Genomic DNA, 13,339 nt, shown 5'->3' on the forward strand with positions numbered 1-13,339 from the left:
GAGATTATCGAGGCATTTACACACGAAACTTCACATCATAGATTTACCGTCCTAACTAGATTTGAAACCTGTTTGGAGTATACCTAGCCATGACAGACACAAATTTAAACTAGAAAGTAAATATTTAAATTTGCATTCATTTCTATTTCTATGTAAACATAATAAATCGTGTTTCAGTCTATAATAGACACGGCGAAGATCGGGGTAGAAATCTACCCCTTTATTACCATGCGCCACCAAAACACCAATAAAATGGAAATGTTTTTATTCTCATAATTTTGTTTCTAAAAGTGTAAATATCTCATCTTCTTACCAATCGTAAAAATCAACGCATTTTCAATTTCTTTCCGAATAGACATTTTAGATTTGATACTGTTACGTTTCTATGACAACAGAAGCAGACAAGGCCTTTCCGTTAATGAATTTGCGAGGCCAAAAACAATTATAATGCGTGATATTTCATTGTCTTTACCAAAGTAAGGCTAAAATAAGTCTCTACATCCGAACAGGAGAGACATTGTGTCACGGGAAAACTCTGTAATTTATAATGTATGGTTGGATAACCGGGTACTGCAGCGGTAACGCATGCGCAATCGCCTCCAACCTAGACGTCTATTTCCCGAAGATGCTCGATCAGCGACCAGGTCTTTCCGGAGGCCCTGTTTTCGTACCGCAATCATAACCTTCGCCTGCTTTCATTCGGACCAACGAGAATCGTTAGTATAAGGTGAAAGAAATTGTTAATCGATTGTTATAAAATTATTTTATATTAATTTAGCTCGTTAGGTGCAGCGTCCGTCCGCCATCAACTTTTTCCTTTAGACAACATTTTCCTCCATAACCTAGAAGAAGTGTCGCGATAGATAAGTGGTTGTCTGGGAGGAAGGAAGCATATTTCTGCTACAAAAGACTTGGCACTGACCGCCTACAGAAAGGTCCCTACTGGCATCTCTCATTTAAACCAGCAATAGAATAAGTATCTCTTATTTGATACATCATTTGTGATTTCAGACGGTTTCATTTCGAAGATGCATATCCTTATAGGATCGCTGAAATCAGACACAGGAAATTTTCTGACGCTAATAAGATTTTATTTCCTTATAAGATCGTTGAAATTTGACACAGGAAATTTTCTGACGCTAATAAGATTGATTTTCTTATAATTCGCTGAAATCCAATTTCAACTTGAGAAACCATTTTGTACAAAATAATTACTCAAAAGAAGATTTTTAAAAAAAAAATCGCTCAAAATATAAAATGAAAATAAATTCGTTCAAAACAAGATTGATTTGACTAATTAGAGAACGTTGAACGAAGTAAAAATGGATAAGGCTGTTTCCTATAAAATATCAAGATTATCGAGACAAGATGGGTCCATACTGAGGAGGATTACCGAAGTACTAACCTGATCGCTAGCCCTTTGGGCAGTAATTCTAGAGGTGGCATCACGAAGATAGACTGGCACATTGGACGAAAGTTTGGGATTTTTATAAAAATGTAGGGATAAAACAGTATCACGGACACGGACACGTGCATTGAAGGAGATTGGAAGTATCTCTGGAAGCTTGCCACGGGCACTCTCTCTGTCATGGCTTGTTGTGAAAGTAATATTGGTGAAATGAATCTCATTTATCTCTGAAAGAGACAGAAATGAAAAACATTGTGAAATAGACATTTATTTCTCATACTAACACGACAACAATCTGATACACCCATCATGATACAGAGAAGAAATGTACAACGTTGATGAAAAGTGACAAATATATGTAATATTGAATAAGGAACAGGGATAATACCGAATGATGAGAGACAAATGTAGGTAATATTGAATAACGAACACAGACAATACCGAATGATGACAGACAAATGTAGGTAATATTGAATAACGGACAGAGATAATACCGAATGATGACAGACAAATGTAGGTAATATTGAATAACGGACAGAGATAATACCGAATGATGGCAGACAAATATAGGTAATATTGACTAACGGACAGAGATAGTACCGAATGATGACAGACAAATGTAGGCAATATGGAATAACGGACAGAGACAATACCGAATGATGACGGACAAATGTAGGTAATATTGAATAACTGACAGAGACAATACCGAATGATGACAGACAAATGTAGATGATATTGAATAACTGACAGAGACAATACCGAATGATGACAGACAAATGTAGATGATATTGAATAACGGACAGAGACATTACCGAATGATAAAAAGTGACAAATATAGGTAATATTGAATAACGAACAGAGACAATACCGAATGATGACGGACAAATATAGGTAATATTGAATAACGAACAGAGACAATACCGAATGATGACAGACAAATATAGGTAATATTGAATAATGAACAGAGACAATACCGAATGATGAAAAGTGACAAATGTAGGTAATATTGAATAACGGACAGAGACAATACCGAATGATGACGGACAAATATAGGTAATATTGAATAATGAACAGAGACAATACCGAATGATGACGGACAAATATAGGTAATATTGAATAACGAACAGAGACAATACCGAATGATGACGGACAAATATAGGTAATATTGAATAACGAACAGAGACAATACCGAATGATGAAAAGTGACAAATGTAGGTAATATTGAATAACGGACAGACAATACCGAATGATGACGGACAAATATAGGTAATATTGAATAACGGACAGAGACAATACCGAATGATGAAAAGTGACAAATGTAGGTAATACTGAATAACGAACAGAGACAATACCGAATGATGACAGACAAATGTAGGTAATATTGAATAACGGACAGAGACAATACCGAATGATGACAGACGAATATATGTAATATTGAATAACGGACAGAGACAATACCGAATGATGACAGACGAATATATGTAATATTGAATAACGGACAGAGACAATACCGAATGATGACAGACAAATGTAGGTAATATTGAATAACGGACAGAGACAGTACCGAATGATGACGGACAAATATAGGTAATATTGAATAACGAACAGAGACAATACCGAATGATAACAGACAAACGTAGGTAATATTGAATAATGAACAGAGACATTACCGAATGATGACAGACAAATGTAGGTAATATTGAATAACGGACAGAGACAATACCGAATGATGACAGACAAACGTAGGTAATATTGAATAACGGACAAATGTAGGTAATATTGAATAACTGACAGAGACAATACCGAAGAGACATAACGAACAGAGACAATACCGATTGAATACCGAATGATGAAAAGTGACAAATGTAGGTAATATTGAATAACGGACAGAGACAATACCGAATGATGACAGACGAATAAAGATAATATTGAATAACGGACAGAGACAATACCGAATGATGACAGACAAATGTAGATAATATTGAATAACGGACAGAGACAATACCGAATGATGACAGACAAATGTAGATGATATTGAATAACGGACAGAGACAATACCGAATGATGAAAAGTGACAAATGTAGGTAATATTGAATAACGGACAGAGACAATACCGAATGATGAAAAGTGACAAATGTAGGTAATTTTGAATAACTGACAGAGACAATACCGAATGATGACACAAACGTAGGTAATATTGAATAACGGACAGAGACAATACCGAATGATGACAGACAAATATAGGTAATATTGAATAACGGACAGAGACAATACCGAATGATGACAGACAAATGTAGGTAATATTGAATAACGGACAGAGACAATACCGAATGATGACAGACGAATAAAGGTAATATTGAATAACGGACAGAGACAATACCGAATGATGACAGACAAATGTAGATGATATTGAATAACGGACAGAGACAATACCGAATGATGACAGACAAACGTAGGTAATATTGAATAAATGACAGAGACAATACCGAATAATGACAAATATATGTAATATTGAATAACGGACAGAGACAATACCGAATGATGACAGACGAATATTGCTTAAAATATATACAAACCTACGTCATATCGAATAATATTTTAGAAATAGCAGCAAATTGAGGATTTGATTACATGTGACTCTTTACATCGTGACCAACGTAACACCGGAAAGTATGCTCTGCTTTCAAACAATTTATATACTCACTATGATCATGACACATATTGTATTGTTCGTTCGTAGATTTTAAAAAAGCTTTCGACTCGGTCTGGCGTATCGGATTATGGAAAAAAGTCCAGAAAAGTAATATTACCGGGAAAATTTTGAAAGTCATAATAAATTTGTATAACAATAAATCATGTGTCAAACAAGGAAACACTATGTCAGGTCTGTTCAATTGTAATTGAAGGGGAAAATTTATCCCCATTTTTATTTGCAATTTATCTAAATGATTTAGAAGAATTTTTTCTAGAAAATAATATCAGATGTCTCCAATAAATTGTTCCGCCATGTTTTAATATTTGTTGTTTATATGTGACCTCTTGTAACACACTCTGTGTGTCTGAGCGTACAATAAAAAATCTGAAATCTGAAATCTGATTCGCAAATAGTGCTTATATTGTTGTGCGTGTCTATCTGGATGATGATAGACTTAAAATGTAGTGCAATCTGCGTGTAAACCTTGTCAACATGCCGATCTGTTGGATCCAAGCGGGTGTGAGCTCAACAATCAGCCCTAGCTAAAACAGTGGAATAAATCCAGTCAGAGTTTTAATTTCAAACTGAAGATTTGATAAGCCTCTAATCGAATGACAATCTTCTGTGACGGAATGGGAAGCGTGATTGAAGAAAAAAAACAGGAAATTTTGACCATGCGAAGGCTCGGTCTCGTTGCATTTTGTGATCATGTTACTAAGGACCGAGCCATCGCATGGTAAAAATTTCCTGTATTTTTTTCTCCAATCACGCTTCAGAATGTCCTCCACTGCGTGTATGACGTCATTATCTGGTCGAAAGTGGATACCAGAAATGACCTTTTCTACAAAAGTAGATAAAGTCTGATGGAGCGAGATCAGGCGAATAAGGCAGATGTTCAATCAATTCAAATCTACAATCGTTTATGGCAGCCATGGAAATGACAGGCTAGTAAACATGAGCATTGTCCTGGTAGAACAAACACACCTTTACTGAGTTTTACGTGGTGCTTGAGTTAAATATTTTCTCTTAACTTCCTAAAAAGTGATGCATAATATGTGCCATTGATTGATTGTCCCCTTCGTAGGTAATCTGCCATTACAATACCATCAGCATCCCAGAAAACCAAGACCATAACCTTTCCAGCTTTTTGAACAGTCTTTGCCTTCTTTGGCGGGTGTGAACCAGGGTGCTTCCATTATTAAAGCTGTTGTTTGGCCACTGGGGTGAAATGATGCCCACGTTTCATCATTCACCATATCAGTATGGATATCCTTAGGTGCTACACATTTCTTATGTAGATATTGAATCGCTCCTCCTTCAGCGATTTTGTCCATTTTGCAAAAGTCAATTTCCTTGTTTACTTTAGAGAGTTACCTCATCGACAAAAACTGACTAAATGACACCAGTCTTCGGGTACATGCCCTTAAATAGTCAGGAAATAGTAGAAATGAAAAAGGACATCCCTGATTAACTCCTTCAATACAAAGTTTACAACATATCAATCATCCCTCGTAGTCGTTCACATTTGTACATCTATATATATATCGTGAAACATTCACATTTGTACATCTATATATATCGTGAAACATTCACATTTGTACGTCTATATATATCGTGAAACATTCACATTTGTACGTCTATATATATCGTGAAACATTCACATTTGTACGTCTATATATATCGTGAAACATCCACATTTGTACATCTATATATATCGTGAAACATCCACATTTGTACATCTATATATATCGTGAAACATCCACATTTGTACGTCTATATATATCGTGAAACATCCACATTTGTACATCTATATATATCGTGAAACATCCACATTTGTACATCTATATATATCGTGAAACATTCACATTTGTACATCTATACATATCGTGAAACATTCGCATTTGTACATCTATATATATCGCGAAGCATTCACATTTGTACATCTATATATATCGTGAAACATTTACATTTGTACATCTATATATATCGTGAAACATTCACATTTGTACATCTATATATATCGTGAAACATTCCCATTTGTACATCTATATATATCGTGAAACATTCACATTTTAATGTCTATATATATCGTGAAACATTCACATTTGTACATCTATATATATCGTGAAACATTCACATTTGTACATCTATATATATCGTGAAACATTCACATTTGTATGTCTATATATATCATGAAACATTCACATTTGTACATCTATATATATCGTGAAACATTCACATTTGTACGTCTATATATATCGTGAAACATCCACATTTGTACATCTATATATATCGTGAAACATTCACATTTGTACGTCTATATATATCGTGAAACATCCACATTTGTACGTCTATATATATCGTGAAACATTCACATTTGTACGTCTATATATATCGTGAAACATTCACATTTGTGCGTCTATATATATCGTGAAACATTCACATTTGTACATCTATATATATCGTGAAACATTCACATTCGTGCGTCTATATATATCGTGAAACATTCACATTTGTACATCTATATATATCGTAAAACATTCACATTTGTACATCTATATATATCGTGAAACATTCACATTTGTACATCTATATATATCGTGAAACATTCACATTTGTACATCTATATATATCGTGAAACATTCACATTTGTACGTCTATATATATCGTGAAACATCCACATTTGTACATCTATATATATCGTGAAACATCCACATTTGTACGTCTATATATATCGTGAAACATCCACATTTTAATGTCTATATATATCGTGAAACATCCACATTTGTACATCTATATATATCGTGAAACATTCACATTTGTACATCTATATATATCGTGAAACATTCCCATTTGTACATCTATATATATCGTGAAACATTCACATTTTAATGTCTATATATATCGTGAAAAATTCACATTTGTACATCTATATATATATATCGTGAAACATTCACATTTGTACGTCTATATATATCGTGAAACATTCACATTTGTACATCTATATATATCGTGAAACATTCCCATTTGTACATCTATATATATCGTGAAACATTCACATTTTAATGTCTATATATATCGTGAAAAATTCACATTTGTACATCTATATATATATATCGTGAAACATCCACATTTGTACATCTATATATATCGTGAAACATTCACATTTGTACATCTATATATATCGTGAAACATTCACATTTGTATGTCTATATATATCGTGAAACATTCACATCTGTACATCTATATATATATATCGTGAAACATTCACATTTGTATGTCTATATATATATATCGTGAAACATTCACATTTGTATGTCTATATATATCGTGAAACATTCACATTTGTATGTCTATATATATCGTGAAACATTCACATTTGTATGTCTATATATATCGTGAAACATTCACATTTGTATGTCTATATATATCGTGAAACATTCACATCTGTACATCTATATATATCGTGAAACATTCACATTTGTACATCTATATATATATATCGTGAAACATTCACATTTGTACGTCTATATATATCGTGAAACATTCACATTTGTATGTCGATATATATCGTGAAACATTCACATTTGTATGTCTATATATATCGTGAAACATTCACATTTGTATGTCTATATATATCGTGAAACATTCACATTTGTATATATATATATATCGTGAAACATTCACATTTGTATGTCTATATATATCGTGAAACATTCACATTTGTACATCTATATATATCGTGAAACATTCACATTTGTATGTCTATATATATCGTGAAACATTCACATTTGTACATCTATATATATCGTGAAACATTCACATTTGTATGCCTATATATATCGTGAAACATTCATATTTGTATGTCTATATATATCATTATATATTCACATTTGTATGTCTATATATAGGGTGAAACATTCACATTTGTATGTCGATATATATATATGAAACATTCACATTTGTACGTCTATATATATTTCATTTGTACGTCTATATATATCGTGAAACATACATTTGTTCTATATATATATATTGAAACATCACATTTGTATGTCTATATATATGTGTTACATTCACATTTGTATGTCTATATATATCGTGAAACATTCACATTTGTATGTCTATATATATCATGAAACATTCACATTTGTATGTCTATATATATGAAACAAGGTCTATATATATACTCACATTCACATTTGTATGTATATATATCGTGAAACAGGGTCACATTTTATAGTCTATATATATCGTGAAACATCCACATTTGTACTCTATATATATGAAACATCCACATTTGTACATCTATATATAGGGTTGTAAACATTCACATTTGTAACAATATATATCTAACATTATAGGGTTATATATCGTGAAACAATTTGTATGTCTATATATACATTATATATTAGGGTTGATATACATAGAAACAAGGGTTCCTCTAACTCTATAGGGTTGTATATATTTCAACTAAAGGTTACTCTAATGATATAGGGTTGTATTTATCATAAAATGAATGGGTTACTCTGACCTTATTTATAACCTTTAGGGGTACATAGAAACAAGGGTTCCTCTAACCTATAGGGTTGTATACATAGAAACAAGGGTTACTCTAATCTACAGGGTTGTATACATAGAAACAAGGGTTACTCTAACTTATAGGGTTGTATTCATAGAAACAAGGGTTACTCTAACTTATAGGGTTGTATACATAGAAACAAGGGTTACTCTAACCTATAGGGTTGTATTCATAGCAACAAGAAACAAGGGTTACTCTAACCTTTAGGGTTGTATTCATAGAAACAAGGGTTCCTCTAACTTATAGGGTTGTATTCATAGAAACAAGGGTTACTCTAATCTATAGGGCTGTATTCATAGAAATAAAGGGTTACTCTAATCTACAGGGTTGTATACATAGAAACAAGGGTTCTTCTAACTTATAGAGTTGTATTCATAGAAACAAGGGTTCCTCTAATCTATAGGGCTGTATTCATAGAAATAAAGGGTTCCTCTAACCTATAGGGTTGTATTCATAGAAACAAGGGTTACTCTAATCTACAGGGTTGTATACATAGAAACAAGGGTTCCTCTAACTTATAGGGTTGTATTCATAGAAACAAGGGTTACTCTAACCTATAGGGTTGTATACATAGAAACAAGGGTTCTTCTAACTTATACAGTTGTATTCATAGAAACAAGGGTTCCTCTAATCTATAGGGCTGTATTCATAGAAATAAAGGGTTCCTCTAACCTATAGGGTTGTATTCATAGAAACAAGGGTTACTCTAATCTACAGGGTTGTATACATCGAAACAAGGGTTCCTCTAACTTATAGGGTTGTGTCCATAGAAACAAGGGTTACTCTAACCTATAGGGTTGTATACATAGAAACAAGGGTTCCTCTGACCTATATGACTGTATTCATAGCAACAAGGGTTCCTCTGACCTATAGCGTTGTATTCATAGAAACAAGGGTTTCTCTAACTTATATGGCTGTATTCATAGAACCAAGGGTTCCCCTAACCTATAGGATTGTATACATAGAAACAAGGGTTCCTCTAACCTATATGGTTGTATACATAGAAACAAGGGTTCCTCTAACTTATAGGGTTGTATAAATAGAAACAAGGGTTACTCTAACTTATAGGGTTGTATACATAGAAACAAGGGTTACTCTAACTTATAGGGTTGTATTCATAGAAACAAGGGTTACTCTAACTTATAGGGTTGTATTCATAGAAACAAGGGTTACTCTAATCTACAGGGTTGTATACATAGAAACAAGGGTTCCTCTAACTTATAGGGTTGTATTCATAGAAACAAGGGTTACTCTAACCTATAGGGTTGTATTCATAGAAACAAGGGTTACTCTAACTTATAGGGTTATATTCATAGCAACAATGGTTACTCTAACTTATAGGGTTGTATACATAGAAACAAGGGTTACTCTAACCTACAGGGTTGTATACATTGAAACAAGGGTTCCTCTAACTTATAGGGTTGTAATCATAGAAACAAGGGTTACTCTAATCTATAGGGCTGTATTCATAGAAATAAAGGGTTACTCTAACCTATAGGGTTGTATTCATAGAAACAAGGGTTCCTCTAACTTATAGGGTTGTATTCATAGAAACAAGGGTTACTCTAACCTATAGGGTTGTATTCATAGAAACAAGGGTTACTCTAACTTATAGGGTTGTATACATAGAAACAAGGGTTACTCTAACTTATAGGGTTGTATTCATAGAAACAAGGGTTACTCTAACTTATAGGGTTGTATTCATAGAAACAAGGGTTACTCTAACCTATAGGGTTGTATACATAGAAACAAGGGTTACTCTAACTTATAGGGTTGTATTCATAGAAACAAGGGTTACTCTAACTTATAGGGTTGTATAAATAGAAACAATGGTTACTCTAATCTACAGGGTTGTATACATAGAAACAAGGGTTCCTCTAACTTATAGGGTTGTATTCATAGAAACAAGGGTTACTCTAACCTATAGGGTTGTATTCATAGAAACAAGGGTTACTCTAACTTATAGGGTTGTATTCATAGAAACAAGGGTTACTCTAACTTATAGGGTTATATTCATAGCAACAATGGTTACTCTAACTTATAGGGTTGTATTCATAGAAACAAGGGTTACTCTAACCTACAGGGTTGTATACATAGAAACAAGGGTTCCTCTAACTTATAGGGTTGTAATCATAGAAACAAGGGTTACTCTCATCTATAGGGCTGTATTCATAGAAATAAAGGGTTACTCTAACCTATAGGGTTGTATTCATAGAAACAAGGGTTCCTCTAACTTATAGGGTTGTAATCATAGAAACAAGGGTTACTCTAATCTATAGGGCTGTATTCATAGAAATAAAGGGTTACTCTAACCTATAGGGTTGTATTCATAGAAACAAGGGTTCCTCTAACTTATAGGGTTGTATTCATAGAAACAAGGGTTACTCTAACCTATAGGGTTGTATTCATAGAAACAAGGGTTACTCTAACTTATAGGGTTATATTCATAGAAACAAGGGTTACTCTAACCTATAGGGTTGTATACATAGAAACAAGGGTTCTTCTAACTTATATGGCTGTATTCATAGAAACAAGGGTTACTCTAACCTATAGGGTTATATTCATAGAAACAAGGGTTCCTCTGACCTTTAGCGCTGTATTCATAGAAACAAGGGTTCTTCTAACTTATATGGCTGTATTCATAGAAACAAGGGTTACTCTAACCTATAGGGTTGTATTCATAGAAACAAGGGTTATTCTAACCAATAGGGTTGTATACATAAAAACAAGGGTTACTCTAACCTATAGGGTTGTATACATAGAAACAAGGGTTCCTCTAACTTATAGGGTTGTATACATAGAAACAAGGGTTCCTCTAACCTATATGGTTGTATACATAGAAACAAGGGTTCCTCTAACCTATATGGTTGTATACATAGAAACAAGGGTTCCTCTAACTTATAGGGTTGTATACATAGAAACAAGGGTTCCTCTAACCTATAGGGTTGTATACATAGAAACAAGGGTTCCTCTAACCTATATGGTTGTATAAATAGAAAAAAGGGTTCCTTTAACTTATAGGGTTGTATACATAGAAACAAGGGTTCCTCTAACCTATATGGTTGTATAAATAGAAACAAGGGTTCCTCTAACTTATAGGGTTGTATACATAGAAACAAGGGTTCCCCCCATCAGATTATATAAGTGTTTTCTATATATCTGTTTAATCATTTTTCTGAAGGGAAATGACTATTACCACCCACGCATGGAATTATTAAACATGCGCTGAATATTTGATGAAGCAACACCAGGAAGTGGCTCCATCATCTTCAAAACAGTGAAAAAGATAAAAAAAAAAATCCCAAATAAAGACACTTAAGAGCACTACATGAATACTAAAAGTAAATGTCCTTTTCTTGGAAACTAACTATCATCTTGTGAGCAATGGGACAAACCTTTGTAGGATATTTTGGTGAAGTATGTAGTAGATGGCACACTACACACTTTCCTGTTCTTGGAATAAATTGGATGTAACATGTTTGTTAATTATAAATTATTTTTTGCCATGTGAAGATTTTATTCAACCTGCTATTTTGTAATAGGATTCTCTAATAGTATACCTGTTTTACACGACTATTTTTCTCCACTTAAGGATAATAGACAATCTCGGGTTACCTTTAACTGTCCAATAAGGAAGTTACACAAATGTACTTAGATATGTTTCGTCACAGGTAACATATAGAACAGTTACAGGTAACATATAGAATAGTTACAGGCAACATATAGAACAGATACAGGTAACATATAGAACAGTTACAGGTAACATATAGAACAGTTACAGGTAACATATAGAACAGATACAGGTAACATATAGTACAGTTACAGGTAACATATAGAACATTCACGTTTTGATGCGGAGATTTTTATCCATTGTTAAAGTTATTCAGTTTTAGGTAACTGTAATTAGCTTATCATCAATACTCTATAGTGACGTACACAAACAACGCGTGGTGTGATTCGGACTCACCTGTGTGAAGGTACGTAAGTCCCCCAGGTTTGTGTAATGTACGACTCCCTCCGATACATGGTTGTATTATGTACAGGATCAGTAAATAAGCCAGGTGATACGCCACACAGAACATCGAACACATCCTACCATCGACACCTGTGTCATCGCCAATCGTCTACAAACTTGTCAAATTCTGCTACACCCGACAACACTGTGAAAATCTAGGTAAGAATCCAACGATCCAGTTCATGACTTGTATGTTCTGCCCAGCCCGTCATTACAATGCAAAATGTCCTATAAATAAATACGTTCTACCTGTCGGGTCGATACCCAGCTATACACACCGGCTTTTAATTGTAAATAGTCATGTTACGCAGTCATCCGAGTCGAACGCTTTCGTTGTAACTTATCTCTAAAACACAGTATCACTCAGCTAATAAGAACTTGCTTCTTTGGCTCATCAGTAACAGGTGGTAGAGCCGGAGAAATGGGTTCGATTCCTTTCAGGCCACGCGGAAAGAATGAGTATTTTCCTTGTTATTTCACATGTATAATACACATGTATGTACACATATGTAAAAAGTAATTCTTCTTTGATTGTTTGATCAACACAAACTACGGAGATAATGCTTTACCTTGTTCAGCTGACCAGCGATACGGAGATGTTAACAGGATCTCAATTCACGCTCCATTTCGATAACACTC

At 33.8% G+C, this 13,339-nt stretch overlaps 1 protein-coding gene across 1 annotated transcript in view; it reads right to left on the reverse strand.

Annotated features, from left to right (window-relative positions):
- The window catches only part of LOC132550664 (uncharacterized), a 62,155-nt gene extending 49,388 nt beyond the window's left edge, over positions 1-12,767 (reverse strand). The window contains exons 1-2 of the mRNA XM_060214754.1: positions 12,653-12,767; positions 1,406-1,635 (exon numbers count right to left, since the gene is read on the reverse strand). Coding sequence (XP_060070737.1) covers positions 1,406-1,635; positions 12,653-12,767 — 345 coding nt within the window. The remainder of the gene's footprint in view (positions 1-1,405; positions 1,636-12,652) is intronic.
- Between the last annotated feature and the right edge of the window lie 572 nt (positions 12,768-13,339).

Source organism: Ylistrum balloti, unplaced genomic scaffold (assembly GCF_031769215.1).
Source record: "Ylistrum balloti isolate Yb309-2 unplaced genomic scaffold, AGI_CSIRO_Ybal_v1 Utg370138, whole genome shotgun sequence".
Taxonomy (NCBI): Eukaryota; Metazoa; Mollusca; class Bivalvia; order Pectinida; family Pectinidae; genus Ylistrum; species Ylistrum balloti.